The sequence below is a fragment of the Clinocottus analis genome, unplaced genomic scaffold, assembly GCF_023055335.1.
Source record: "Clinocottus analis isolate CAN_PGR_092001 unplaced genomic scaffold, fCliAna1.0.p SCAF_28, whole genome shotgun sequence".
Lineage (NCBI taxonomy): Eukaryota > Metazoa > Chordata > Actinopteri > Perciformes > Cottidae > Clinocottus > Clinocottus analis.
The window spans coordinates 2078191-2104224 of NW_027176020.1; the positions used below are offsets into that span (position 1 = coordinate 2078191).

At 44.5% G+C, this 26034-nt stretch overlaps 6 protein-coding genes and 1 pseudogene across 7 annotated transcripts; 5 read left to right on the forward strand and 2 right to left on the reverse strand.

Annotated features, from left to right (window-relative positions):
* Positions 1-226: 226 nt before the first annotated feature.
* On the forward strand, positions 227-3475 carry rpp21 (ribonuclease P 21 subunit). Its single transcript, XM_068593004.1, has 5 exons — positions 227-359; positions 494-594; positions 983-1065; positions 1247-1603; positions 1795-3475. Exons 1-5 carry the CDS (start codon positions 303-305, stop codon positions 1887-1889), a joined length of 693 nt encoding a protein of 230 aa, XP_068449105.1. The 5' UTR covers positions 227-302; the 3' UTR covers positions 1890-3475.
* Positions 2721-4189, reverse strand: aqp12 (aquaporin 12). Its single transcript, XM_068592791.1, has 3 exons — positions 3592-4189; positions 2941-3057; positions 2721-2848 (listed from the first exon to the last, which is right to left on the reverse strand). Exons 1-3 carry the CDS (start codon positions 4187-4189, stop codon positions 2721-2723), a joined length of 843 nt encoding a protein of 280 aa, XP_068448892.1.
* Positions 4190-5645: 1456 nt separating this feature from the next.
* On the forward strand, positions 5646-11919 carry LOC137795555 (nucleotide sugar transporter SLC35D2-like). The gene is made up of 12 exons (XM_068593091.1): positions 5646-5829; positions 6035-6068; positions 6228-6314; positions 6409-6476; positions 7103-7174; positions 7290-7358; positions 7594-7696; positions 8293-8385; positions 9316-9383; positions 9592-9670; positions 9759-9841; positions 10529-11919. The coding sequence occupies exons 1-12, from the start codon at positions 5720-5722 to the stop codon at positions 10632-10634; spliced, it is 972 nt and encodes a 323-aa protein (XP_068449192.1). The 5' UTR covers positions 5646-5719; the 3' UTR covers positions 10635-11919.
* A 672-nt stretch (positions 11920-12591) lies between these two features.
* Positions 12592-21794, reverse strand: si:ch211-121a2.4 (transmembrane protein 205). 2 transcript variants are annotated; one of them, XM_068592953.1, is made up of 5 exons: positions 19372-21794; positions 19180-19274; positions 14770-14935; positions 14438-14601; positions 12592-14221 (listed from the first exon to the last, which is right to left on the reverse strand). In XM_068592953.1, the coding sequence occupies exons 3-5, from the start codon at positions 14897-14899 to the stop codon at positions 13919-13921; spliced, it is 597 nt and encodes a 198-aa protein (XP_068449054.1). In that variant the 5' UTR covers positions 14900-14935; positions 19180-19274; positions 19372-21794; the 3' UTR covers positions 12592-13918. The 2 variants fall into 2 exon arrangements, with proteins under 2 accessions (XP_068449054.1, XP_068449055.1); XM_068592954.1 differs by lacking the exons at positions 19180-19274; positions 19372-21794 and adding an exon at positions 15233-15402.
* Positions 16764-17967, forward strand: LOC137795538 (cold-inducible RNA-binding protein A-like). The gene has a single exon (XM_068593070.1). The coding sequence runs from the start codon at positions 17087-17089 to the stop codon at positions 17483-17485; it is 399 nt and encodes a 132-aa protein (XP_068449171.1). The 5' UTR covers positions 16764-17086; the 3' UTR covers positions 17486-17967.
* Positions 20697-21846, forward strand: LOC137795461 (uncharacterized). The gene has a single exon (XM_068592956.1). It carries the CDS (start codon positions 20958-20960, stop codon positions 21384-21386), a length of 429 nt encoding a protein of 142 aa, XP_068449057.1. The 5' UTR covers positions 20697-20957; the 3' UTR covers positions 21387-21846.
* Positions 21847-24834: 2988 nt separating this feature from the next.
* Positions 24835-26029, forward strand: LOC137795531 (cold-inducible RNA-binding protein pseudogene; annotated as a pseudogene).
* The last annotated feature ends 5 nt before the right edge of the window (positions 26030-26034 follow it).

A 26034-nucleotide genomic window follows, 5' to 3' on the forward strand; every position in this document is an offset into this window, starting at 1 on the left:
GCGGAACCAGTGAAGACTTATTTAATATTAGTTATAGCTGTGTGCTTTTATTCTCTACAGGAAGGGCATATATACGTTTCGGGTGTCTTTATTTTGAAGGAGTATGATCAAAATCATTTTGAAAGCAAGTTTTATTGTGTTTTTCTTTTTCTTTTTTTAAGTTGGCGTGAGTTTATCGGATGCTTTTATTTTGGAGGTATCGCCCGGAAGTGTCACAGTGTTTGCGGTCCGGCTGCTCGTTGAGAGATCTGAACGCGGAGCTCGCTGCTCAGAAAACGGTTTCTGTGTTTTAATCCGGAGTCATGTCGTCCCAGATGAAGGACAAAGAGGCGTACCAGCGGCTCAACTACCTGTACCAGGTGCGACGCGAGCTATGAGGTCATCGCTGTCGTGACGCCGGCGGCAGAAGTCACGTGGCCAGCACGCGAGCTACTGTCGCTAAACAGACATTTGTGTAATGTAATGAGGTTTTTTTTACATCTCTTTTTTTCAGGCCGCGCACTGCGTTTTATCCCAAAACCCGGAGAACGTGGAGCTGGCTCGTTTCTACTGCTCCACCCAGAAGACCATCGCGAGACGTTTAGTCCTCAGACAGTAAGTTTATTCTTTTAACGCCCGGCTGGTTTTATTTTGAAATACAACATGTTTAGCATCTATTACTCTGAAATCGACCATTCTGTATAATGTGTACATTTACTTTTGCTTCCTACAATATATTTAGTGTTGTGTTTACGCTTTTAAGTTGTGACAAGGAACTTTAATTTATTGGAGTCTGGCGCCCCCTTTGGTCGTGAGTGGTAGTGCATCAGGGCACCAGGGTCCCTTTAGAAAACCTCTCATTTTACTGCAGCGGGGTCTGACAGTGGGCCCCTCTCAGTGCAGGTTCTGGTTCTCCCCTGGCCAGTTAAAGGTTCCTCACAGTAACTTTAATCCAACAAGAAGAAACACACAGTGACTCTGTATTTTATGTATTTTGTTGCAGAGACCCGTCGGTGAAGAGAACGTTGTGCAGGAAGTGTTGCTCGCTGCTCATCCCCGGTGTCACGGCTTCCATCCGACAGCGAAGTGAGTCACTTCATCCTTTTGGAGAGAAATAGAGTCATTTCATTTAAGCAAACAACAATCTGTTCCATGCAACTTATTCTATTGAGCAGAGACTAGATTGATAGAATGTGATTTTCCTGCGTATACTTTCTCTTCAGGTAGATTTAAAGAAGTCGCTGACCTTCTTCGTGTTGTTTCATAGGAAAGAAGAGAAAGGCTCGCTTCACGGTGGTGCGCTGCCTCAGCTGTGATCAGAGCAAGACGCTGCTGAATGACCCGGATCACCGGCTGTGGGTCGACCGACCCGAAGCCCAGCAGCAGCAGCAGCAACAGAACCAGCAGCAACAGAAGCAACAACAGACGCAGCAACAGAAGCAACAACAGAAGCAACAACAGACGCAGCAACAGAAGCAACAACAGACGCAGCAACAGAAGCAACAACAGACGCAGCAACAGAAGCAACAGAACCAGCAGCAGCAGCAACAGCAGCAGAAGCAACAACAGAACCAGCAGCAACAGAAGCAGCAGCAGCAGCAACAACAACAGCAACAGCAGCCAGGTGGCAAAATAAACCCGACTCTGCACTTATTGAAACAATAGTTTGCTCCCTTTGAAGGGCAATAATTCTCTCTGATAATTATGACTTTCTATCTCGTAATTATTGCTTTTTAACTAACATTTATGACTTACCATGGGGGTATTTTTATTGTCACAGCTACATTTTCATCTTGTTTTTTTCTTCCTTTTCAGATAATCCCGTTAAAAAACAACCAAAAGACAAAAAGCGCGGCGGGTCGGCGTCGTCCTCTAAACCCGGAGCCGCTCAAAGCGCCGCCAGCACGTAGCGGAAGCACGTAGCGGCAGCACGTAGCGGCAGCACGTAGCGGCAGGTTTCCCTCCTCTGACCGTGAATTATGAAGAACTGGTATTTATTTTATTTTTCCCTTCAAAGAAAAGTGTTTATGTTGTACTTAACCACAACCTTAAAGTGATTATTTATTAATCTAAAACACGTTTGGCCTCTGAGATCATTTCCAGAATCAATGAAGCTTCTAATACGCTGTAAAATGTGAATATGTGATTCTACGCTGATGACACGTTATTCTATACTTTATAAGCTCATTGCCCCTCTCTACCTAGCACCACACACCTGTAGTTAAGCACTCCTCGCACCTTAATGGATCATTTTCAACGACAAAGAAGAAGAGCTAGTTACCGTTAGCCGGCGGTCCGTCTCCACAGAGTCACTGAGCTCAATAGAGGTTCCATTGTGATGCATTCAAGAGCATCAGGCGACGGGGAATTGAAACGTGAATCAAAACAGTTGTTTGGTGGAGATGTTTTCACAGCAATATCAAATAGTTATTAGAGAGAGAATTATGTTTTATTTTTAACACACTGGTATTTGAGTGGTTTTAGATATCGAGCGAGAAACCAGTTCAGGTGACTGCAGAAGGGAAACCCAGTATCAGACCCCAGTGTCAGATGCTACACATGCAAAGTGAGGAAGTGTTGTTGTTTTTTCCCATGAATAGAACTTACTCGATGGTAACGATTTTATTGAAAATTGTCAACAAGAATATTTCACACTTTCTGTACAGTAAAAATCTCTACTTTTCCTTTTTTTTAAAGGTTGATTAAAAGGAAATAATAATAATAAAGAAGTGTAGTTCATGTCAATTTTTCTTCTTCTCTCCTTTGTCGGCCTTCCGGGCTCGGGAACGGCCCTTCTGGGAATACAGGAGGTTCCTGGAAAAGATCCTGGGGATGTGTCCCGTGTACAGGAAGAGAGCCAGAACCATCCCTGTGGGGGGAAAACACAGACGTTCACTTTACAGTCGTTGGCTTTTAGAGAAAACCGACACGCGTCGTCGTTCATTGTTAGCGTAACTTTACCTGTGAGGGAGCCGAGCCAGTAGACCAGCGCGTACTCTGAGAAGGTGAAGCCGGGGCAGTGGAAGGTGAGGCCGTACGACAAGGAGGGATTCATGTAGGCCGAGGTGTAGCTCTTAGCTGCACGAAAGAGGGGGAAAGAATTGACGAATACGTACATGCATACATTATAATACGTACATACATCATAATGCATGCATGCATCATAATACGTGTATACATACATTATGAGACATGCATGCATACATACATTTGCAAGTCTTTGTTGCACAGATCAAAGATGGTTGTAAAGAAAGTAAAGTGCATGAGGTGGCGTTCAAGGGACTTGTAGTTTAGTGTAAAAAGGAAGGACAAACCTGATTGTGAACATCAAAAACTATCGATTAAATATCCAGTAAAAGATATTAATAAAACAAGCTCAAATTAAACTATTTTCTTCTCTTTTATAAGGTTTTCGTTGCATTTTTTTTTCAAACAAACACATGACTGATGACGGAGTAATTCAAGTATCAAGAGTCTTCAGGCGATTTAGTCTGATATTATTACAATAGGTGAGTTTTTGAGTGTGAATGCACATGAACGCTGATCCGCAGCAGAGCTTTTTCTTTGCACCGATCGTAGAGCAGCGGTCCGGTTTCTCCCCTCGGCTCTTACCGATGTGTGCCAGGAAGGTGAGGAGCACGGCGACCAGCGGCACGCGGATCAGAGCGGAGCGCCGCTGCAGGTTCAGGAGCACGAGGTGGAAGACGAGCGTGCAGACGCACTCGGTGACGAACCCCTGCGGCAGCGAGACCAGCAGCGAGGAGCTGCAGTTGCTCCACATCAGGGCCTTGATCATGTGCATGTCCGTCAGCTCCAGGCTCCAGTAGTACTCGGCCGCGAAGAGCGCCAGGTGGGCGCCGAGGAACTGGGCCGCCACGGCCAGCACGGTCTGCAGGAAGCCGGCCTCAAGCTGCAGGAACTTCTGCAGCGCCAGCGCCGGGTTCCCCGCCGCGCCGCCGCCGCAGACCAGGCCGTGCGTCAGCAGCACCGCGAACAGCAGCGTCAGGGTCACGTCGGGGCCTAGGGCCCCGGCCCACTCGCCCACCTCCACGATGGTCTGCACCTCCAGGCGGCACGCCACCAGCGCGAAGGAGGACGCCAGCTCCAGGACGAAGGCGAGCCACGGGTACGCCTTGAAGATGGCCCGGAGCAGGGCGGCGAAGAGGACGACCACCGCGAAGTATCCCAGAGAAGCGTTGAGCCCGGACATGGCGTCGGCTGTGTGCCGTTTTCTACGCGAAGAAATGAATGAACGGACAAACGGGGTCTGACCCAGCGGCTCCGCTGGCTGTGTTTTCGGCAACGTGGCACATGCAGGGACGCGTTGCTTATCAAGGGACACGTCAGGTTTTTATCCCCCCAGCCACCTGCCAAAGTACACATGGACCACGGCACGAGGTCAGGTCAAGAAGTCGGCCATCAGTCAGCGGTTAAACGCTCTCTCTGTCTCTATATTTACTCTAAATTATACTTTTCCTCTTGCACTAAATGTCTAAAGAGGTATTAAAATGCAAACATTTCACCCACTGGGTTCAAAAGTTCGGGGGATGTTTGTTGCGAATAAATGGGAGGCGAGAGCGTCAAATCAATGAATAACCACATTTATTTATATCCAACTTGCACACGACCGTTTTGCAAGCAGGTTTCCATCAGAAAAACGGTGGAAAACTTGACATATTGGTTGAAAGTCTAATTCAGGTAAATCACATTGGGCTTCGTTATAGCTCAAAGCTGCTTGTGACCTGCGCTTCATCAATAATTGCTCACATTTTATTTATCATATAACACCGTCCTCATTTTGTCCTTGTTTTTAAACTCTTATAAATAAGTTAAATACATATTCATCAGAAGCTTCACAGATGTTCATATGACTCTGGCAAAGATATTCAAGCATGTTGTTTTTGTATTTTTGGGAAATTTAAAGGGAAAGTTCGCCCCAAACTACTTGAATAGTTTCCTCATATAAGGAAACTATTAATTTCATGTTTCATTTAAAACATCCTTAGTAGGTTTGCTGATCCTGTCAAGTCCTCTTCTGAAGGACCCTGACTAGAAAACACATTGTTATACTCGGAAATGTCATTTTAAACTCCTCGTGAACCCGTTTTCGTCAGAGTTTTGGTGACATTTTGAATGAAAAGAAAACTGGTTTGTGAAATGATTCACCAGATATGTCAAATACATTAGAATTCATATATTTTAATACATTTTTTTTCCAGATGTTGAATTCAATTTAATATTAGATCAGCGAGGTTTCCTTTTAGATTATACAATGTTTTACCCTTTTTTATTTTATGCTTTTTTAATTCTATTTTTATTCTCTGCGGTTGCCCTTAGGGATATTGAATTAAATGTATTTTGCCGTTTCTCATTGACAATTTATGAACATTTTACATGTGCAATTGTTGAATAAAGAGTGATAAAAGAAATTGTAATATTTAATGCAGGATGTCTTTCAAATGAATGTATATTTATATATAACAATACAAGTTACTATCATGATGTTTTACCTGTTTTAAAGAAAAAAACACATGTACTTTATATTTTATTTAGCTTTATATGCTGAACTCTCGTCAGTTGAGGCGGAAGTGCTCTGCGCATGCGCGAGTCTGTACCAGCGGGATATGGACGTACGTGTGGCTCTGCGCATGCGCCGCTGTGTGTGGGGACGCGTAGTGAGCCGGCGGAGCGATGATGGCAGAGGAAGAGCCGAGCAGAGGGGAGTGAGAACTCGTCGGGGATGGCGGACAAACCTCTGCCGCTGTTCGTGAAGCTGTTTGCCGCCGGATTCTACGGCGTGAGCTCGTTCCTCATCGTCGTGGTGAACAAAAGTGTCCTCACCAACTACAGGTGACGTGTTTTAACGTGTGTGTCACTTATAACGGTTTGATAAACCCCAAAGCTACCGCGTTAGCTCACGCCGAAAGCACGCGGGCTTCACGGACCGTGGGATAAACCAGGTGGTACCTTGTGTTATCTATACGTGGTTAGACGGAACGGTGTGCTGCGTTCACGGGCAAGCGGGACTAACGGGAACTCAACTCTGCTTTCACAGGTTCCCTTCTTCAATATGTGTCGGCATTGGACAAGTAAGATACACACTTTTCCTGCACTCTTTCTGCAACAATTTGTATTTTACAAACTCCCTGAAAGCAGGCAGAGATGAAGTCATTTTCCCCTTTCAATGTGTGTGTGTGTGTGTGTGTGTGTGTGTGTGTGTGTGTGTGTGTGTGTGTGTGTGTGTGTAGATGTTGGCCACAGTGGTCGTGCTGTGGGTGGGCAAGGCTGCGAGGGTGATCACCTTCCCCGACTGCGATGAGAGCATACCTCGCAAGGTGAGCCTCTCCCTCCTCGTCCATCAATACAAAGGCTTCCCATTCACCATGAGCAAGGCTTCATTAGTCTTTACGTCCATGTACATATTCACAGACGTTCCCTCTGCCGCTGCTCTACGTGGGGAATCAGATCACCGGTCTGTTTGGAACCAAACGGCTGAAGTAAGTCCTCGTCTCTTTAAACCCTTTTTTTTTTTTTTAATTTATTTTAGGGCCGGGTGACGGTTCAAAAGGTTCATTTTTTTCCATCTGGTGGGACATTCTTCTCGCGGCAGAGCGCAGATAAACACAGAGTGCGTTTTCTTTTTTAACGGACATGATGAATAACCCCGTTTATGGTCTGTACACCAGCTCCATAAAAGGCTTATTCATGTCTGTGTGTGTGCATGTGTGTGTGTGTGCGCACACGTAACCGCACAAGGCTTACTTTTTAAAAATGGTCGCCATGCATCAGCTTTTGGTTGCCTGGAAATTTCTATATGGTTGCCATTTCGACTTACATATTGAGGATTTAAGATATTATGCACGTGGGATCTGTGCAGCGTTCAACTTCATGCTTTTCCCTTTTTAGTTCTTAGTTTTTAAAATCAACTTTGCACCATCTTTTCGTGATGTTTACGATACGCCAAGCTTTTCACCCCACGCGATCCCGTCTTTCTAAACGATGGCACCCGGTCTTGTCTAGTTTTGGACATCCAGGCTGCCGTAGCGGGCTCCGAGTTAACAGGTTTAAAGTGACGGAGGAAAAAAAAAAAAGAGTTAAAGCATCGTGTGTCCTCTTCCACCAGCCTGCCGATGTTCACGGTCCTCCGGAGGTTCTCCATCTTGTTCACGATGCTGGCCGAGGTTCTTCTGCTCAAGTAAGACTCCGAGCCCACTTCCTGTTTTCTGTTAAACCTTGCTGGAGGCTCCTTTAAAGAACTTTCAGCCGGATAGAATTTCATTTGCTCTGCTTGTCTTTTGACCTTTTGGCAGGAAGAAATTCTCCAGGCCGGTGCAGCTGACGGTATTTACGATGATCCTCGGGGCGTTCATAGCCGCGAGGTGAGCGTCCAGGTGTCTGTGCCGTTTAAAACAAAAAGCAGCGGCGTCACTACAAAGCCCTGATGTATGGGCTCGCCTGAGTGATGTTGTCTTAAAGAGGAGGGGGGGGGCACTCACACACATGTTAGCAAACCACCGCACGCCGTAGGGGGCTACGTTGTTAGCGACAGAGTGCTCATTCATTGCCACCGGCTGCTTTCTAACCTCTCTCTTTCTCTCTGGTTTCCGCCTGCAGTGCCGACCTGTCGTTCGACCTGCAGGGCTACGTGTTCATCCTCATGAACGACGTGCTGACGGCGGCTAACGGGGCCTACGTGAAGCAAAAACTGGACGCGAAGGTACGCCGGCGCCGCCGCCGCCGCCCATGTTCTCCCCTCTCAGGAGATGAATAGTCACCTTTGTCGAGGGGCCGGTGCTGTTTTTGGCATCGAGCGTTGGCGACTGCGACGGGGAAACCCGACACTGCCCTCGAGTGTCTGGCTTTAAAGACGCTCTGTGTCCACAAACACCAAGAAACGGTTCTTCTCTTTCATCGCGCCCTGGATCTGTTTGTCTTGGATGTTTTCCTGCTTTCTCTTTTAAAAAAAAAAAATCTTAACTGCACGGCAAGTTTGCGGTCTGTTCCTGGCCGCTCTCGCGTTACAGCCGACGTGAAACTGCATCCAATTTTAGCCTGTGATGTCAGCAGAGCACCATCTGCTAATGTAGCACAGGACAGAGACGAGTGTGTGTGTCTGTCTCTGTGTGTGCGTGATGTTATCATGTCGAAGTGAAGGATGGAGTCTCGTGAGAGGGAATCAGACGCACGGTGCCGTGTGACATGTGCATGGATAGTTAGTGAGGAATGCACTGGGAGACTTTTACTGAATAAGCCGCTCTGTTCTGCCTCCGTTCATTTCATTTTCTTCCTCCCCTGTTCATCTCTTCCTCACAGGAGTTGGGGAAATATGGGTTGCTGTATTACAATGCATTATTTATGATCATCCCCACCGTGCTGCTGGCGCACGTGACCGGAGACATACAGAAGGTGAGTCGCTCGACTTCCCCGTTTAGCTTCTAGCGAGTAGAAATGCTAACCTTTTACTTACATGCACATCTGCACCGACAAACGCTTCTACATATACACAACCGTCTCCCTCTGCATCACTTTTCTGGTCACTTTAACCACTTCAAACTGTTGCAGTATGAATACTTAATACTTGTTTTTTCTGTCTGTACATATATTTGTGCCATTGTGGATTATTTTGACTGGTTTATAACTGTCCTACTGTTATTTTTATGACTTGTTTATTATCTCTTGCTGCTTTAATCCTGCAATTTAATTTCCCCACTGTGGGACCAAGAAAAGGATTATCTTATCTTCTACCCTCGTAGCATACCAATATATATCTTCTTTCTTCTCTTTTTAAGCTCCATTTTCTCAATTTAAATCCCCGAAACCGCCTAAAACGTCTTAATCCATGGAGGATTTTAGTTTCGAACCGTCATTAAAACCATAAACTTTCAGTTATTTACTAGGTTTTATTCCCAAGTTGAAGCGTGTGTGTGTGTGTGTGTGTGTGTGTGTGAGAGAGCATGGGTGTGTGTGTGTGGCTGTGTGTTAGTCCGTCATTGTTGGCACAGGCCCTCTGGTTGGCCCTCTGGGTCCCGGCAGCCAGAGAAGGCACAAAGCTGCCATTATGCACCGAGTGGAGTTATTACAGCGGCGCCCGCAGCCCCCTCTCACTGGAAACCTCGGCCTTCTGCTTACTTTAAAAAATATGTTTTAACGCTTTTAGAGGCTGTGTGTTGCATTTGTAAGCGAGGTAATGTCAGTAAAGTGCTCCGTTAATTTCCCATTGAATGCCAGACTCGTCCACAAGGACCCACTTAAGCTGAAACGACATAATTGCCTTCTTTTTTAAATTTATAGATATTTTGTGTGTTTCTTCACTCGTAGCTTTCTGTTTCTTCTCAGGCGGTGGAGTATGACGGCTGGTCAGATATGTTCTTCCTCGCCCTCTTCGTCCTCTCTTGCATCATGGGGTAAGGGTTGTGACGTGCGTGCATGCGTGAGGATTTAGCCTCGTCTTGGTGAACATCTGGATCGTGGCAGGCCGTCTGGTGGTCCGTGGCTCTGCTTGAGCGGCGTGAAGCTCACAGGGAGCCTTTAGTCGCTGCGTGAGCGTTGCGAAATCTCCCGACTTCGTGCTCCAACTTGCGCTGACTCATGCACGCCGCGGTTGTTTTGCAGGTTCGTGCTGATGTACTCCACCGTGCTCTGCACGCAGTACAACTCCGCTCTGACGACGACCATCGTGGGCTGCATCAAGGTACGCGGCAGCTTTCCGATGTGAAGCGATGACCCGCTGCGCGAAATCGATTTTAGTTTTGAGTTTTAATTTTTCTTTTCATCTGCAGAACGTTCTGGTGACGTACATCGGGATGGTGTTCAGCGGGGACTACATCTTCTCTTGGACCAACTTCATCGGGTTGAATATCAGGTACAAAACGTTAACTCATCTCATGACAAGCCCTCACCTGTCAGATCCTTTCCTGAGTGTGCTCTTAGATATTTATGTGGTGTGGGGCACACCTGCTGCTGACATAGCTTTGTGGTGTGGGGCACACCTGCTCACATAGCTTTATGTGGTCTGGGGCACACCTGTTCAGAAAGCTTTGTGGTCTGAGCCAAACCTGCTCCTCTACCTGTATGTGGTTTTGGGCCACACCTGCCCACATAGCTTTGTGGTTTGGCGCACACCTGCCCACAAAGCTTTATGTGGTCTGGGGCACACATAGCTGAATGTGGTCTGGGGCACACCTGCTCACATAGCTTTAGCATTGCCCGGCTTCAAAAATGTAGGCCTCGAGTTTGACACCTTCTGCTTCAGAGCGGAGGGAACGAGCGGCGCCGACACGGATATCAGATTGTAATGTGCCAATCGGCTGCGGGGGATTCATGTGTGCAAGACGGATCTTGTTTAGAAATATGACGGAAGTATAAAGGCCCATGATGAAGATGAAGATGTGTTGCAACGTGTTCAACGTTACGCTGAATGACACTTGATTTTCAAGTCTTTTTTTGGCCTGAATTAAAGGTTCTTTGTGTTGTGTGTGTGTGTGTGTGTGTGTGTGTGTGTGTGTGTGTGTGTGCGTGTGTGTGTGTGTGTTGTGTGTGTGTGTTGCAGCATCGCGGGCAGCCTGGTGTACTCCTACATCACCCTCACGGAGGAGCAGTCCATCAAAGCGAGCGAGAGCACCAAGCTGGACATCAAGGGCAAGGTGGTCGTATGAGACACTGGACTTCATTCTTACTGCTGACCGGAGACAAAACTCTATTTTTAGTACGACTTTTATTTATGCAGTATTGTTTTTTTTTAGGGGGGGTGGGGTCTGTGGGGTTTTATTTAGTTTTTTAAAATAAAGGTATTTTATACTGTTCATGTGAGCGTCGCGAATAAGGGAAACATGGAACCAATACTAATATTTATGTCACATTTACTGAACGTTACAGCTGGAAACGTCCGTTATTTAAAGGGATGGTTCGGACTCGGGTGTTTGCTTTTTTTTAACGAGGTTGTTTTTTTTATCAATGGCGTCTGAAGAGAGCTCAGGTTACGGCTCGCAGCCAGTTGAGGAGGTGAAGACAGGCTAAGTAGAGCGGATGTAGATTATTCTAGGAGTCTAAAAGCAGAACTACTCCATCTTCAAAACATCCAAACTATCCCTTTAAGAAGCGGAGTGTATTTTTTTTTTAAGGCACAATCCTTTTTTTTAATGTTTTAATGCCTTTTCTGTTTTGCTGTTTACAAGGAATGTACCTTTTAGAGGCCTTCTGAGCACCGTGAGATGCACTGACGCTGTCGTTATCCGTTGTTTCAGTCTGGAGATCTTTTGTTTCTTTGTTTATTTTTGCTCGTACACTGTTTCATGTTCATAAGCTTGTGAGCCTCGACGATTCAGAAACAACCAAAGCGGACGAGGGAGTCGCGCCGCCGCCGCCGGTTCCCATCGGAAGGATCGTGGCTTTAAATAAAATGTCGCCGCCTCCTTTTTTTTCTTCTTCCAAGATGACGGTTCCCACGTCGCTCCCTCAGTGTTTTACAGTGTTTGCTGCTTCTCTCTATGCAGAATGAACAAAACGGGACTTTGTAAAAGGGGATTTGTTTCGTTTTATTTTGTTTTCTTGACACGATGTTATCGCACTTTGTTACCGAGGCCGCGCCCGCAGACGGGCGGAGCTGAAGCGCCTCCTGTTACATTCATTGTTGAGATTATCTTTCTTTACGTTTCAGGTTTTTTTTTTTTTTAAAGTACTACAAGAGACACGTGTTTTTCTAAAAACTTTTAATAGTCTGGTATGACGAGAGCTGTTGTGTTTTTTTTTTCTACATTTTTACCGACATCATTTTATATTTATTGTAGACTAATATTCTTGTTGTAGGTGGAGTTTGTTTGTGATCTTTAAACGCAGTAACTACACAATGATGTATTTTTACACAAAGATGAAAAAAACTCTGTTGACACGATGCATTTGTTGTTCAGGTTGTAATTATAAATAAAATACTATTTTATTCAATCCGTCATCTCCTACTTGAGTCTCATTAGAACAACCGATTCTGTTAATATTTTTGCAACTGTTTATTTATTTTAGACGCTCAATCTTAAAACATGGCGTTGCATCAGAGCCACAGGATTAAATCTGATAAGTTGTATAAATATCCCCTTAACACTCATGTCTGATAAGTTTGTGTTTAAAAAGTTTTCAATACGAAATAAACTGCTTATTTCATTTCTTCCTTCAAAGTTGCTCCATATTGAGCTGAAGATGTCTTCATGCAGATACAAATATGCAATAAACAAGTAGAAAAAAAAGACCAAAAAAGCGAAACGATCTGAAAGCGATGGCGGTTCTATTTTGAGTTTTAAGTGGAACTTGTAGGTCACTTCTTTACTTCCCTTCACTGGCAGCAGTGTTTGTTGGTGTGGGTCACAGCGCCCTCTAGTGGCGGCTCTGTGTCACTGGTTCAAATAAATTAAATTTAATAAAAAATCTCCACACATTGAAGGAGTTTACATGATAAATTCTCTCAAACTATGTCAAAAGACTTCAACATGAAAGTCAACTTTACAAGCGTAAAAGATATTAAATGTAAATGCGTCGCAGCGTCGGTTCTGTGCAGATGAGGGTTGTTTTACAAATATTACAAATTAATCTTCATTATAAACAGGCGAGAAGCAGGACAATATATCAAGAACATGATTTAATACAAAACCCCCCAAACAATTTGTCCCAACATCTCAAACACAAACACAACCACTGATGATCTTCAAGCAACTTGCATTCAGTATTACACAACAAACACACAACAATGACCCATTGTTTCATTAAGACACGAGTGTGAATATCCTGTAAAATCACACAGCGATGCTTCTGTCGACTTTATGATTCATTTTTCGATGCCCGTGCTGACAGTAACATGAAGGATGAGCACGTTGTCAAAGATCTGGTCGCATCGTCTTTGGCACAAAGCAAACGTCTTCGTCTCCGGTCGGAAAACAAACGTTTCTGAATAAATACTCAGTAAAAATCAAAATGTTAAAATAAAAGCTCAGACAACCTGAGAGAGTACTGTCCGGAATACAAACCTCCAGCAAAAAAAGTACAACTAAAATATATATATATATATTTATTTGGCTGTGTACTTTGAGCACAAGACAAAGACGTACTTGAGAGGTTTGACTTAAACTTTAGTAAATCTCTGCGGCGGTGTCTTTCAGGTCTTCAAATATACGTACGGAGGCCCTGAAGGGACAAACTTTCATCACGGTGACCCGCGTGACCTCTGCAGAGTCTCTAATGAGTCCAAAGTGTTTGAACTCGTCTCGCTTCACTCCAGCAGCGGAGGGCTGAAGCCCGACGATGACAAAGTGAACACAACCGGAACAAAGAGCTCACGGAGCTGCACCCAGACAGGACGAGCCGGAGGAGCCGCCGGGAGGAGAGCGAGCTCACTGGGGGAAAGGTGAGAGGTGAGGCGGCGGCGTGTTATCAGAGAGGAACACGCGGTGTGACGCCATCACGCCAAAACACACAAAACATGTTTAAATAAAAATGTTCTAAGAGAAGCAGAGCAGCTGCTTTTATTAAAGCTCAACGAGGATTAACCTGTTTATAAACACACAAATATGCACACAAACGGACGCACACAAACAAACGCACGCACACACACAAAAAACCTGCACACATGTGCACAGAAAAAACCCACACAAACAACCAAACACACAAACGCACACACACGCACAAAAAACACACACAAACAACCAAACGCACACAAACAAACAAAAAGGCACACACAAATGCATGCACACACACACACACACACAAACACACACACTCATTAACCCTCTACGGGGCTGAACTGGCTTTTTTAAAATCGTACATCTTATAAATCAGAAGCTCAACGTATCAAATATATAAAAACTTCCTGCTTCTATATTTTTAAAAACACGTTATTTTAAGGCGTGGCGGCGAGGAAGACGGCGTGTGAGAGACGACGAGAGAGAGACGGCGTCCCTCACAGCCGGGCGAGGTTCTCCGCCGTGTAGCAGAGGCTGTAGAAGTTGCAGGCGAGGCAGCAGAGGTTGCAGAGCGACGACAGCAGCCGGTAGAGCCGCAGCCGGCCGCTCAGCCGCCGGTACTTGGCGTCCGTGTCGCACAGCTTGGCGTAGGCCTCGCGGTTGGAGGACAGCCCGATGTCCTGGCCCAGCCCGCACGCCTGCTCCACCAGGTGCATGTCCGCCATGATCTCCGACGTCATCTGGCCGAACCACTGCGCGTTGACCGCCGCCACCGTCACCGCCACGAAGAAGATGAAGATCTGACGGGGAGGAAGAGTCGGAGATGAGTTTCATGACTTTTAACCAGATTTCCATGAGCAAACAGTGTGAAAGATGTGTGTAAAACAGTAAAAAGTGATAAAATGTAGTATTTAAACTAACAATGAGGATTCAAAGCATACAACCTTAAATGACACACACACACACACACACACACACACACACACACACACACACACACACACACACACACACACCTGGAAGGTCTCCCGCTCGTCCAGCAGGTCACATGGGTGGTACACGGCGAAGATGGTGAGGTTGAAGAAGGCGCAGGCTGAACCCAGGTGGAGGTAGAACGGGACCAGGCGACTCTGGATGAACCCGTAGGTGTGTCGGTTCAGGTGGTTGTCCATCACGAAGCCTGAGCGGGTGAACAAACACACAAACAACAACAACAACAACACATTTACCTGTTTATATTAATAAAGTAATTACCTATCTCTATTATTACTGTGCGTTACTTAGTTATCATACTGGGTTTGTGACTGTGTGTGTGTGTGTGTGTGTGTGTGTGTGTGTGTGTACCAACTTGAAATGAAGGTGACCCAGATCTGCATCCCCCAGTAGGTGGAGAGCATCAGCAGCTGCAGCAGCTTCACTGTGAACGTGGGCTCCTCGTCAGTGGACATGTCGTCTCCTCTATCTCCACTTCCTTCCATCCTTCCTTCCTTTCCTCGGTGATCCACCGGATCCTTCTGCAAACACAGCACGGACGTCACGTGACAACATGCAACCTGAAGAAGCCAAGCTGGAGCGTTAAACTGTCGGTCACGTGCAGCAGGTATGCAGACTGAAACTTGGTGATGTCATCCACTAACTAGTTACACCTCTTGTTACTGGGACTAACCCCCCTGAACAAGTCCACTAACCAACAGGTATGAATCCGCCCAGGACACCGTGTTCCCTGCGTGGGCTTCAATGCGCCTCGGACATATCATATGTCAAAGTCTGCAGACGCAAAACAAACAAACTGTGCACAACTGTTCACCCACCTGGGGGAAGCGAGAGCGGCACCAAGTCTTCAAAGTCACCTTGTCGCAAGAAAAACAAACGAAAAACGAACCGTTTCCGGCGCCGTGTGTGTCCGTTAACGTCCCCGACTGGCTGCTCGAGTTAATTTAAGAAGAGTCACAGAAAAACGAGAGCACGAAGGAGTCGGAACAACTGTACTCGCAGACAGGGGAGTGAATCTGGAGGAGGCTGCGCGCGCAGCAACCCGATCCGGAGGCCGCTTAAAGCGCGCGCCCGCGAAACGAACCGCGGGGACGAGTTTAATGAGAAGTATTGTTAACTTAAATAACTTCTACCAAATATAATATCATTAATTACCATATGGATTAGGTTTTGAGACTTTTTTATAAAGTGGTATAGTTTAACGTTTTACAGCTCACTGTGACGTGTTTACTGCTATGACGTCATGATGTATTGGTTTATCATACAATTCTTTTCTCAGATTTTAAAAAAAATAATAATAATGTTTTAGACATGCTTATACAATTATAAATTATTTTGACATCATACATCTTTGTGCAGTGGTTGAGGTAGGATGAGAAGAGGGCGAGCACAGTGCCTGTGATACCAAGATCCTGGAGGGAGGAGATAAGGATCTGGTGCTTCACTGTGTCAAAGGTAGCAGAAAGGTCTAGGAGGATAAGCTAGCCTTGGGTTATGGTGCACCTACACTTTATAATTTGAATACAATAATAACACAAGGCTTCGTAAGCACTTCATATCTTTTCACACACTTCTAGAACATTTATTTTCCTCTCCTCTTTACGTTTTATTCTTCAGAATAAAAGCCCCAGACACAAACACCCAGAACACTGCTTCATAGAGAGTTATTGAAGTAACTCAATTTAATAGCTTGCACTAACTATCTTTACTCGTCCTCTACTCCACGAGGTGTCACTTTGAGACACTTTCGGTCTCCTCTTTGTCTTGCAGCATCCCAGTCCTCTTCTTCACGGGCCGATGTGGTTCCTGAGATAGATATGCACTAAAGGCATTGAGCTGTCAGCCTTTGGCATGAGGCCAAACATACATTTATTATCTTAGCATCACCTTCTGTACCCTTTTTGGCAGAGCACATTTTTTATTCCATCTGTTTATCTAATATTCTTCTTACTAATATTTTTTAATTTTGTTTTATTGCTGTTCTACTGTTTATTTACATTACTTGAGTTTTTAAAAAATCTTTATTAACTTCATCAATGCTGCTTTAATCCTGCAATTTCTCGACTGAAGGACTAATGAAGGATTATCTTATTTTATTTGAAGAAAAAAAAAACTACACCGCGGTCGCATGGTTCTAACGTCACCATGACGTCACCGTGGTTTTTACTGCAGCTGACGGACCAGAAGAACAACTTTGTGTGAACGCGGCTTAAAAAAAAAAAAAAGAGAGAAGCCCGAGCTCGCGGGACTCTCCGCCATTGTTACACCTCACGTGCCCCCCGGCGACGTTATTTTTTGGTACATTCTTCAAGTCAATCAGCGACCTCACAAACCTGTCTATCCACTTCACTTAGCGCGAGCTCCGGAGATAACGGTTCAGCAGCGTTTTTGCACACGGCGACTAAATCGTCTCTACGAGTCCCCCATTATAAGCTGTCTTCACCTCCATTGCGCTAAGCATTAATTGTCTAATTGTTTTAATGGTGAAAATTGTGTCACACAGACGACATTTTTATTGGGACGTTTTATTCGACATTTCCGTCATTTTAAAAAGGCAGCGGCCTCTTTGACCGGATGTAGCTCCAGAGTATAAAACCACGCGGCATCCTCCTTCCATCCCTCTTCCGTTATTCGCCGCGTTGGACTCCTGCTCGCTGAATTCACGCATCACCATGTCGGACGAGGGCAAGCTGTTCGTCGGAGGCCTGAGCTTTGACACCAACGAGGAAAGTCTGGCCGAGGCCTTCAACAAGTTCGGCGCCATCGAGAAAGTCGACGTTATCCGCGACAGAGACACCGGCAACTCCCGGGGCTTCGGCTTCGTGAAATTCGAGAACGTGGACGACGCCAGACACGCGCAGGAGGCCATGCACGGCAAGTCCCTGGACGGCCGCTCCATCCGCGTGGATGAGGCAGGAAAGGGCGGCGGCGGCGGCCGAGGAGGTGGAGGATACGGCGGTAGAGGCGGAGGAAGAGGATACGGCGGTCGAGGCGGCGGCGGCGGCTACAATAGCGACCGAGGGTATGGCGGGAACTCGTACGGAGGCGGTGGACGTGACCAACGCTACTAAAGAACCCGGTATTCCCTGCGTGGACTTCAATGCTCCTAGTAAGATCATTTACAAATGACAACATCTAGGAGCTAAACGTTGAAGTCTGCAGGCTCAATAACAAACTGTGCAGAATTATTTACCACCTGGAGGAAGCAAAAGCAGCACCACGTATTCAACAAAAATCGCCTTCGCGGGAAAAAGAACAGTTTCCTGCGCCGTTCAAGTTAATTTAAGAGTTCTGAACAACTAGACTCGCATCTGGAGCAATCTGGAGAAAATGACTTTTTTTTTGGGACCAACTTAACCGTCACCGGTCCGCCATTCCACTAGGTGTCGCTTTGTCTTTTGTCCTTCTGTCTCCTTTGTCTTGCAGCATCGCGCTAGTCTTCTTCTTCGTGGGCCAGTCCTTAACACGCATACATGCTCACTGGCTGAATTTTTGATTTGCACATTTGTTCTGATCTCTGTTCTGGAAATAAATATGCTTTATGACTTTTCAACTCGCCTGGTATCCAATTTCTGTTTTAACTCTAGTAATAAATCTAGTTTTATGGTACTTATGGGTGGAACAGTCCTAAACTAGCAGTAGAAATGTCATTTAATCAGATTAAGACTCAACTATAACTCAGACTGTCTGCTAAATAGTTAAAGTAAACATTCAAAGACGATGGTGTTGGTGGGTCAGACCACAGACACTTTATCTTAAGGGGCATTTGTCAAGCACAGTACATGAGAAATACTTCATAAAATAAAGTAGATCATTTTATTTTAAGAAAATGCCAGCGTGTGTAGATACAGTGATGGCACTAAGTGACTCAATTGAGAGAGAATCTGGCCAGAGGTGATTTCTTATAAAGTCTTATAGCAGTTGGCAGGGATGTTCTCCTGGATGGATTCATGCAAAACATTTGATTGGCTGATCTCGGCAGCCCTTTAAAAACAGTGGGGTTGACTTATTTATTAACTTAAGGGTCTCTAACATTCAAACGGTAGTCAAATAGCTATTTGTCTTGTGTAGAAAATAACATTTAGAATGTCAAAATGACATTTTGACTAATCTGTAATAGATTTTGACATGTTACAAATGTATTACACTGACCGGTCAACTCAGATTAACATATCTTGAACTTGATTACAAATATTAGCAATTAATTTGTCACTTGTCAGAATGATTAGACTAACGTATGTTTAACATTTAAAGAGGACTGACTTGTATGTATTTAACTTTGAAAAATTATTGTGACTATTTGAGAAGTGATTTCCCTCTGCACATAACGATTGCATCTCCAATGTGTACAGCGCATGAACGGATATGAAGGCGTCATATAAACCAGAAAGCTATTGAACAAGTTTTAAATGGACCTATAGTGTGTTTTATAAAAAAATATGTTTAGTCAAACTTTATTTTCATTTTTCGGATTTTGTTTCTGCACCAATTTATGGTGGAAAACAACGACTAAAAATATAATGGAACATAAAGCAGAAGGACTGGCATTCTGTCGGCTATCGCTTTCAAATGTTTCTTCTACTGTAGATCAGCTTTTCTCATGTCATCTCACAATGATACATAAATGCATTTAACTCACTTCAAAAACTCTTGGACTTTAATAATAAGCTTGTGTGTTTGAGCAAGACTAATGCACATTGAAAACATGAAATTACATTCTATAACTATATATATTTATAGATAAATATATGTGAAGGGAACCAACCTGAAGTTTCTTCCTCACTGCTTCATTGTACGGCCGAGGGAGACGTTGCAGAGGAGCCCGTCCTGAGGCCTCGGTTTCTGGCTTCAGACGGCCGACTGCAGTAGAGAAGAAGGAAGACAAGAAACAGCAACACATTCAAACTATACATTTCTCTGCAGGTTTTCTATGTGTGTTGTGAAACTGTTTGCTGACCTGAACCGAATGTGCAGACCAGACTGCTGGAGCCACAGAGACAGGGTTCCTCCTCACTGCTCCTTCATTGGAGGCCTGGACAGCTGGCCGAGGTGCATGCTGGGCTTGAATGGATCATTTTTCCTCTTTTTTTCAAGTAAAATTGCACAAAGTAGATACATGGATGTATTCAATGTGAAAGTGAATGAGCAATAGTTGATAAGTGGCAGGACATGTAAAATATTGCAATAAAATAAAAGCATGACAGAGAAAACAATATTACTTAAGATGTTGTCAAAATACCTGATTAGTGCTTAAATAAAAAAATATAGGAGAGAGATGCATTTGTGCAACGGGGACCGACGTGACAGTCAAAAAAAAAGTACATAAAACATAGTTGGTAAATAAAGACAAATCAGACAAAATATGAGTTTAACAGGGGATTTAAATATATTCCAAGAAAATGTTTTCCAGACGGAAACACAAATGGTAAGAAAATATTGGCACATACATTTTTTGTTGTTTTGTGATAATGTATTGATTAAACATTGTCGGTGTATCCCTGTGCGTTTATATAGCTTAATTTGTTTGCTTTACGAATTGTGAAATCACTCATTTAATGTCTCTATTGATACAGACAAATATACAACAAATAGGACTGTGATTACATTAAAAAGTTAAACATTTTAACTCAGATTGTATGCACGTCAGTGTATTCTTAAATTAACTATGGCAGTTTTCTAAATATTAAGATTATGTTTTATCCCATTATATCTCCATGTATTAGATGATATAGATCATAATGTTGTAGCTAATCACAAACATTTGTTTAGTCATTGATGAGCAAGACAATCGCCAGAAGTAAAAGAAAAACAACTAAAGCTAAAAAAACTACAGCGCGGTCGCATGACCTCCACGTCACCACCACTACAAACCGGTGGAAAGTGATGACGTATAGCGCCGCAGACAATCTTCTTGATCAACATAAAATACTTTTTAAAATTAAGTATAATTTCGTACAATACAACTTGTACATCTCTTAAGTTGTGTTCAACACTTGATTTTTTTTAAAAGTTAACCAAAGCCCAATAACATTTTTTGTTTTTAAAGACGAATGACCGGAAGTGAAAAAAGGGTTTAAGGACTTATTCCAGCGGCACTTTTAAATATGCGTTTGAAACCTTAATTTATATAAATAGATACATTTAAATGTTTATCCCATCTGTGATTTTACTACAGCCGAATGACCCGCTTCACTTTGCACGAGCTCCTGAGATAACGGTTCAGTTGCGTTTTGCACACGGCGACTAAATCACCCGCAGTCTCTCCACGAGTCCGATGAGCTCCTTCAGAGCCAAAGTATTTTCCCGGCTTCACCGCCGGTTCGCCGAGGATGAAATTGTCCTTTCTGTTGGGGGAAGTAATGTCGCAAAGACTACACGCGTTTTGGAGATGGTGGGGGGGTATTTTGCATTTCCGCCATTTTAAACACGGGGGTCTCCTTGACCGGATGTAGATCGAGGGTATAAATACACGCGGCATCCCCCTCCCATCCCTCTTCCGTTATTCGCTCTTTGCTGTGCTGTACTCGCTGAAATCTCATCACCATGTCTGACGACGGGAAACTGTTCGTCGGAGGCCTGAGCTTCGACACCAACGAGGACACTCTGGCCGAGGCGTTCAGCAAGTACGGCGCCATCGAGAAAGTCGACGTGATTCGGGACAGAGACACCGGCAACTCCCGCGGCTTCGGCTTCGTGAAATTCGAGAACATGGACGACGCCAGACACGCGCAGGAGGCCATGCACGGCAAGTCCCTGGACGGCCGCAACATCCGCGTGGATGAAGCTGGAAAGGGAGGCGGCGGCCGTGGAGGCGGAGGAGGATACGGCGGGAGGGACTCGCGAGGAGGCGGCGGAGGAAGAGGATACGGCGGTAGAGGAGGCGGCGGCTACGGCGGTGGCGGCGGCGGCTACGGAGACCGAGGGTATGGCGGGAACTCGTACGGAGGCGGCGGACGGGACCAACGCTACTAAAGAATCCGGTGTTCCCTGCGTGGACTCAATGTCAACGTATGCAGGGTAACAAACAAACAAACAAACAAAAAACAAACAAAACTGCAGAATATTTTACCACCTGGAGGGAGCGAGAGCAGCGCCAAGTCTTCACAAAAAAATCGCCTTCGCCGTTCATGTCCGTTAACTTCACCGACTAGCTGCTAACGTTAATTTCTGAAACTACTTGACGGAAGTGAATCTGGAGAAAAGATACCTTTTTTTTGGGACCAACCGACCCGTTACTACTGGTCCGCCATTCCACTAGGCGTCGCTTTGTCTTTTGTCCTTCTGTCTCCTTTGTCTTGCAGCATCGCGCTAGTCTTCTTCTTCGTGGGCCAGTCCTTAACACGCATACATGCTCACTGGCTGAATTTTTGATTTGCTCATTTTGTTCTGATCTTTGTTGTTCTGGAAATAAATATGCTTTATGACTTTTCAACTCGCCTGGTATCCAATTTCTGCTGCGGCTTACAAGCCGGACTTATGTAATAACCCACCTTTTGTGTGGGGGAAATTCATTGATGCCCACGGAGAGGACATCGACTGTCTCACCGTGGAATTAAAGTACTACCAGTAATAGTAAAAATATAACCTCCACTAGAGGCTTCATATGTATTATAGATAGTTACACTACTGAAAAACATCCTTCTAAATTATGATTATGACTCAAATGTATTATCTTATCACTATCTTTACCACTGTGAGAAATAACCATTAGGGTGAGCAGTAAGATTTGAAATGTACACAATTTAATTAACTGGTGTTATGAACATCGAACCTAAGTTCATAGCAACATTGTCAATTGATTTGTTTGGTCGGGCCTATATATAGAAACTCGTTTGCCCCTTTCCAGCCTTTCATTTAATCAAGTTCAATAGTTCCAATCAGTAAGATTTTTAAAACTGTTGGTAAAATGTGCAAACTATTTCAGTACTATTGAAAAGTCGAACCTAACAGAAGTCTGGAGAGACTTCTTTGTTGCCAACTTTCTAAAGAGGGCGAACTGAAGACACAGCGACATCTAGTGGCTGTTTATGGCTTACCATGCACAAACAAGAGGTTGAGGTCCACCAGCACGTTTTTATCAACAAGATCGTTAGTCAAATAGTTAGAGAACAGGTTAAATGGCACCTTGAATGCAAAAAGATGTAGGTTGTGTAGGACAAGCCCTATTCAAGGGAACGTCAAATATTCATCTTAAGGATTTAAATGTTCTAACAATCAAAGAACACTTTCATTAATGTCTGTGTGAGTATACCCGTGTTCACCCACTTTTTTTTTTTTTTAACCAAAGGATTAAAACGTGTCAACCGTCACTATTTCCTTGCCAGTGGAAACAAAACATTGGCACATCCATAAAATATAGAGCATTTCATGTAAAACATTGGATGTTTAGTGATCGCTGAAGTGTCGTTTCTGGGTTGCTTTGGAACAACAAACCTTGGATCCGTCCCAGCAGCCAAGTGATGCTGCGCTTTGACCGAGTCCTGTTGATTCATTGAAGACAGTTATTAGACCAAACATATTAAAGATCAACAATGTTCGCACTCCCCAGCGCGAATCTGCAGAAACACTGCACACAAGAGTGAAAGTCCATTTTTCTCGTCCCCCTCTCTGTCACTCAGCGTCACATGCAATGTTTTCACAAAAACATGTTTGCTCTCCCCGTCAGCCACCAGGGGAGATAATCATGGTGTTAACAGACTTTCAAAGCTCCATTGACATTTGTGTTGACGCAGCGAGTTAGAAGAGCGAGCTCATTCGGTCCCTTTTAGAAACGACAGCATCGGCTTAAACTTGTTGAAGGAGGAGAAAGTGCCTTTAAAAGATAAGATGTTTTATTAGTTCCGCAGTGGGGAAACTGCAAAATTACAGCAGTGCACACAAGAGACTAATAAAACAGTAAAGAATCATCACAAAAAAAATGTGTATATATATATATATATATATATATATATATATATATATATATATATATATAGACAGAGTAAAAAGTATTTAGAATGTATTTATGCAGACCAGACGGCTGGAGCCACAGAGACATTGTTTCTTCTCACTGCTCCTTCATCAGAGGTCGGGACAGGTGCATGCTGGGATTGGCGCCATGTGGCCTGGTACTCCTCATCCCAACAGCTGAATGTATTACTGTCCTGTTAACAGCTGCCTGCAATTTGAAGAACAAACAGATTTTAAGCACCGGCGTAACGATAGTTAGTAATGGTTGTTATCCGTGAATGCGTAACTTGTGTATGAAGTATTGAATTATCTTGTTTTCAAATGTGCGTAAAAGCCTCTGATTTAAAGAAGAGATGCTGCGAAAGCCTTTGACGGAGAGATGGTTCATCCAATCGTCTGCTCCTCTCTCTCATGTACAAGATTATACATGACCTTTTTATTAATGTGCACTAAAATCTCAACGGTTTTTCGTGACGGCTTCTCAAGATGGTTCCGCGTGGTCGTGGATGCAGCGGTGCGATGACGACACGTTACTTCCTCGCTGCTCCATCGTCGTACGGCCGAGGGAGACGATGCAGTTGAGGCTTCGGGTTCTGGCTACAGACGGACAACTGCAGGAGAGGAAGATGAGAAACAGCAATGCATTTAAACTATAAATATCCATCACCGTGAGCACATTCCTCTGCAAGATTTCTACAAGTGTTGTGAACAGCTGGCTGAGATGCATGCTGGGATTGGAGTCAAATTGCACAGTTGGTACATTGACATGTTAAATATAAAGTGAATAAGCAATAAGTTGATGAGTGGCAGGAAATGTAAAATATTGCAGTAAAATGAAAGCATGACAGAGAATAACATTATTGATCATCTCAAGTTACACAATTAGTGCTTCAATGAAAAATTTAGAAAGATGCATTAGTGTGAAGGGGGTTTATGATGAAGTGAATAGTACATGCCACACAAATCCGACAAAATATGAGCTCGACAGGGTATTTAAATATATTCCAAGAAGAAGTAGAAACATGAATGGTAAGAAAATGTGGCATACCTATTATGTTATTATGTTTTGTCATATTGTATTGTTTTAACACTGTATGTAAAGTCTGTATCACTGTATTTATATTGCTTAATGTGTTTACCTAAAAAAATTGTGAAAGCACTTTTATTTTTTATTGATACAGACAAATATACCAAAATGAGTATGATTACATTTTTAAGCTCAGATGTTATGCATACGTTGGTGTATTATTTAACTATGGCAGTATTTGTTTTATGTTCAGACCACGTTTTAGCTAAAAACAAACGTTAGGCTAACGAAACTACAACGCGGTCGCAGGATTTTGACGTCACCATGACGTGTCCGTGATTTTACAGATAACTGACCAGAACAACTTTGTGAACGCAGCTCTAAAAAATAAAAAGCCCAAACTCGCAAGATTCATCATTTTTGCCATATATCCGTTTTATGTGGCTCCTCGGAGACGTTATACTCAACCAGTAACCTCACAAACCTGTCGCTCCGCTCCACTTCGCGCGAGCTCCACGGATAACGGTTCAGCCGCGTTTTGCACACGGGGCGTAACCGGCGTTTCCGCCATTTTAAAAGGTAGCGGATTTTTAACCGGATGTAGTTCAATAGTATAAATAGACGCGGCACCCCCTCCTATCTCTCTTCCGTTATTCGCTCTTCGCTGTGTTGGACTCTTGCTCGCTGAAATCACGTCACCATGTCTGACGAGGGGAAACTGTTCGTCGGAGGCCTGAGCTTCAACACCGACGAGGATAGTCTGAACGCGGCCTTCTGCAAGTTCGGCGCCATCGAGAAAGTCGACGTGATTCGGGACAGAGACACCGGCAACTCCCGCGGCTTCGGCTTCGTGAAATTCGAGAATATGGACGACGCCAGACACGCGCAGGAGGCCATGCACGGCAAGTCCCTGGACGGCCGCAACATCCGCGTGGATGAAGCTGGAAAGGGCGGCGGCGGCGGCCGAGGAGGCGGCGGTGGAGGAGGATACGGCGGCGGTGGACGCGGCGGCGGCGGCTACAATAACGATCGGGGATACGGCGGCGGCGGCGGTGACCGAGGGTATGGCGGGAGCTCATACCGGAGCGGAGGCGGTGGACGCGACCAACGCTACTAAAGAACCCGGTGTTCCCTGCGTGGACTTCAATGCTCCTAGTAAGATAATTGAGGAAAAAAAAAACTAGGAGCTAAATGTTGAAGTCTGCAGGCCAAAAGCAAACAAACTGTGCAGAATTATTTACCACCCGGAGGAAACTAAAAGCAGCACCAAGTCTTCAAGAAAATCGCCTTCGCGGAAAAAAGAACTGTTTCCTGCGCCGTTCATGTCCGTTAACTTCACCGACTAGCTGCTAAAGTTAATTTAAGAGTTCTGAACAACTAGACTCACAGACCAAGTCAATCTGGAGGACTTTTTACGACCAATTGAACCGTTACTGGTCCGCCATTCCACTAGGTGTCGCTTTGTCTTTTGTCCTTCTGTCTCCTTTGTCTTGCAGCATCGCGCTAGTCTTCTTCTTCGTGGGCCAGTCCTTAACACGCATACATGCTCACTGGCTGAATTTTTTTTTTTTTTGATTTGCACATTTGTTCTGTTGTTCATTTGTTGTTCTGGAAATAAATATGCTTTATGACTTTTCAACTCGC